Source organism: Sinocyclocheilus anshuiensis, unplaced genomic scaffold, assembly GCF_001515605.1.
Source record: "Sinocyclocheilus anshuiensis isolate Anshui unplaced genomic scaffold, SAMN03320099.WGS_v1.1 scaffold1589, whole genome shotgun sequence".
Lineage (NCBI taxonomy): Eukaryota > Metazoa > Chordata > Actinopteri > Cypriniformes > Cyprinidae > Sinocyclocheilus > Sinocyclocheilus anshuiensis.
The window spans coordinates 136,379-139,722 of NW_015538004.1; the positions used below are offsets into that span (position 1 = coordinate 136,379).

The following is a 3,344-nucleotide window of genomic DNA, read 5'->3' on the forward strand; positions in this document are numbered from 1 at the left end:
TGTGTGTGTGTGTGTGTGTGTGTGTGTGTGTGTGTGTGTGTGTGTGATTGTTAAATAATTTCCCAAATGTTGATGTCAATCAATTTTGGGTAAAAATGTATCATATTCTTATTATAGAAATCATTACTAAATTACACACTGCAAGAGCGGGAAAATTAGGACCATGTGACTGAGAAGATAACATGTTGATTAATGTGAGGGTATGGAGAACAAAGTTACCTAGTTACACCCTAAACTAAACAGGTCAGAACCCCTCTGGAGGTTGGTCAACCAGAATAGTTGATAACACAAGACTTATGACACAAATTAATCATTAGTCTAGTTGGGTCTAGTCCAGCAGTATGTCAGTCTAAGTCATCTACCTAGTCTAGTCTAAGTTAAGTTTTGCCCCAAAGCCTTAGTTTCTGACTCAATTACTAATGGATGGTTTGTTCGGTTCAGGTCTATGAAATAGCATGCATTGTTTAGCATGCAGTTTACAAGTATTAGAATAAATACAATTATTTTTTTAATAAAGTATTTTCTGTATTTAAAGAGAAATGTCTTACAAGTTAAGACTCTGTGCCTACATCCCCTGTTTTAATCCCGTTACCTTATTAATAAATGGTGATTTCATTGAACTATTATTCTTGGTGGTCAACAAAAGTAATATCATTTCAGAGATGATAATTATGGCCAGTTCAACTGATTGCGAGATGATTCATTTGATCAGCTGTAAAACAATAAATTTGTTATTATCTTAAATTCCCTGTAATTTGCTCCCTTACAAATATGAGACATGCCTGAAGCTGCTGTAAACCCGTAAGTGTAACAAAAGGGCAGTCTATTCTGTCAAGTTGCGCCAAGTTGCTACACTTTACAACACTTTACACTTATTTTTTACAGCTAACACAGCAGCTGTGAAAAACTATGTAGAATTCCAATTCCGAACAACAATTCCAATTAGTTAGATCAATTAATGTAAGTATTCATGGTATTCTGTTTATTAGGAACAACTTTTTATATGTGGCAAAAATCACTGCAAACAGCCCAATAAGGCTTTATATAAAAACTTTTCATATGTAGTTTCTTGGAATGCTCCAAATGATTGGAACCAGCTGATAATTACTTCCTTTCTGATAATAACTTCCTCCTTCCTTTGATGTGGTCTCTCAGCTTGTCGATCACATAAACCAGTCACATTTTTTTACAATAATAACGCATTTAAAAGGTGTGTATAATTGAAATCACTTCATTGAAATAAACTCCAAACCAATTACCATTCAAGGAGAACTGGTTGGGAACCACGGTTTTAGACAATACTGAGAAATATCTGACTGGACTGCACTGAAGCATATTAACAAGAATCCAGTGTAGCAATACCTATGACTCACCTCCACATCTCGGCTACGTGCCACTTCTGTGAAGTGCTCTTGCTTCTCCAAAGTTTTGTCCATTTTATCACCAGTCATACAGAAACAGCGTAATCGAGCCTCAATAGGGTCATGTGTTTTGGCAAAGATGACGAATTTGGCAATGTAAGGTACACAGATGATCTCATGATACACCTGAGTGGCGAAGTTCACCGACTCCTTCACCTGCCTGCAGTCTATAAGCCAGAATCTGATGAAGAAAATATGGGATATATTAGTGCTTATTTTATAATTAATTTATTTATTCATTAATTCATTTATTGTTTGTATGTGGGCTTCAATGAGGATTGGCAGTTAGAACAGGAAAATTTGTCATTCAAAATAAAATAATAAACTTGTTGCGTCTTTTCCAATCAAAAAGACAAAATAGTGTACATGAATTTTAACATATATTGAGTAGTGCTCCACCAGGCAATGCTTGTAGAAAAAATACCTGGCCGACACGTTTGTGGTGAAAGACACACAGTCATTGGTGAATGTTAATGGTGTAGTCCCAGTGATATCCTCCCATTGAGCAGGAGTGGTCCCACCTAAAAATGCAAAAATCATCTTTGGTTTCAAAATTCAAACATGTTTTTAAATGTAGCAACAATATTTTTGGTATTTTCAAAAGATTTTTAATGGTTTTCTTGATCTTTGTTTTGTTGGTCTCTAGTTTGTCTTCTTATATTTATTTTTATATCATGCAATTTTTTTAAGTCGTCTTCACCTCTGTAAACGGTACAATCATCTTCCAAACAGTAATTTTAAGTGAAGATTCAGGAACTACAACAACAACTGCACATTCTAGACATATAATAGGAAGTCATGGCCTAATGGTTAGAGAGTCGGACTCGTAGCCCATAGGTTGCGAGTTCGAGTCTCAGGTCCGGCAGGAATTGTAGGTGAGGGGAGTGAATGTACAGCGCTCTCTTCCACCTTCAATACCACGACTGAGGTGCCCTTGAGCAAGGCACCAAATCCCCAACTGCTCCCTGGGCGCCGCTGCATAAATGGCTGCCCACTGCTCCGGGTGTGTGTTCACGGTGTGTGTGTGTTCACTGCTGTGTGTGTGCACTTAGGATGGGTTAAATGCAGAGCACTAATTCCTAGTATGGGTAACCATACTTGGCCACATGTCACGTCACTTTTTTTTAATTATATAACCAGAAATTGGTAAGTCTTTTTAATTTCAAATCAGAAGTGCGTCATGATGCTCAGTACAAGTAGATTATTCTAGGCTCTACACAATGTCCTAAATGACTTAACCCATGCCACTGGTTGTAGTGCTACATTGTTACACTTAACCTATGAATGGCTTACTTCCTGTGTAGTTGTCTCTGCATATTGATTAAGGCTTAATACGCTTTTAATGCATATTGTGCAACCTATAGAATGAAGAGCATTTTGTTTTGTTTCTGTATATTCCTGTGTACTTTCTCACCTGTGATGCTGCATAGCAAACGTAATGTAGGAGTATCTCCACCTCCAAAGCAGCCAAGGATTGGGTCAGTGGAGCTCTTCGGGACAGGGATAGTCATGGTTATGGGTTTATGGAATTTCCTCCTCCGCGGTTCCAGAGTGACTATAGGGCTGAATGTGGCTTTATTACCCAAATTCTTCCTCACTACATCAACACACATTGGTTGAGCCTGGCCAAAAAGCAAAGGCAATAATGAATACAACTATCACAATGATAGGTTCAGAGCAAATTAATAATTTAAAGTAACACATTGTATCTCATTGTCATCTGTTCAAAATGTGTTTAAATATTGTGACTGTTACCAACAGAATGCCTGTGATAGCAAATCAGCTCAATTACATAATAAAGCACTAAAAATTTGATTAAAAATAACTATTATGTACATTTGAGAAGTTTAACTTTCATCTTAAACTTTTAAGAAAAATCAAAAAGACAGTGGCACACTGAAAGTACATTGTACTATTTCTACT

General features: G+C 36.8%; 1 protein-coding gene across 1 annotated transcript in view; it reads right to left on the bottom strand.

Annotated features, from left to right (window-relative positions):
* LOC107677060 (ankyrin-2-like) overlaps positions 1–3,344 on the bottom strand; it is a 192,268-nt gene that overhangs the window by 25,869 nt on the left and 163,055 nt on the right. The window contains 2 exon segments of the mRNA XM_016471851.1: positions 1,374–1,602; positions 1,846–1,942. Coding sequence (XP_016327337.1) covers positions 1,374–1,602; positions 1,846–1,942 — 326 coding nt within the window.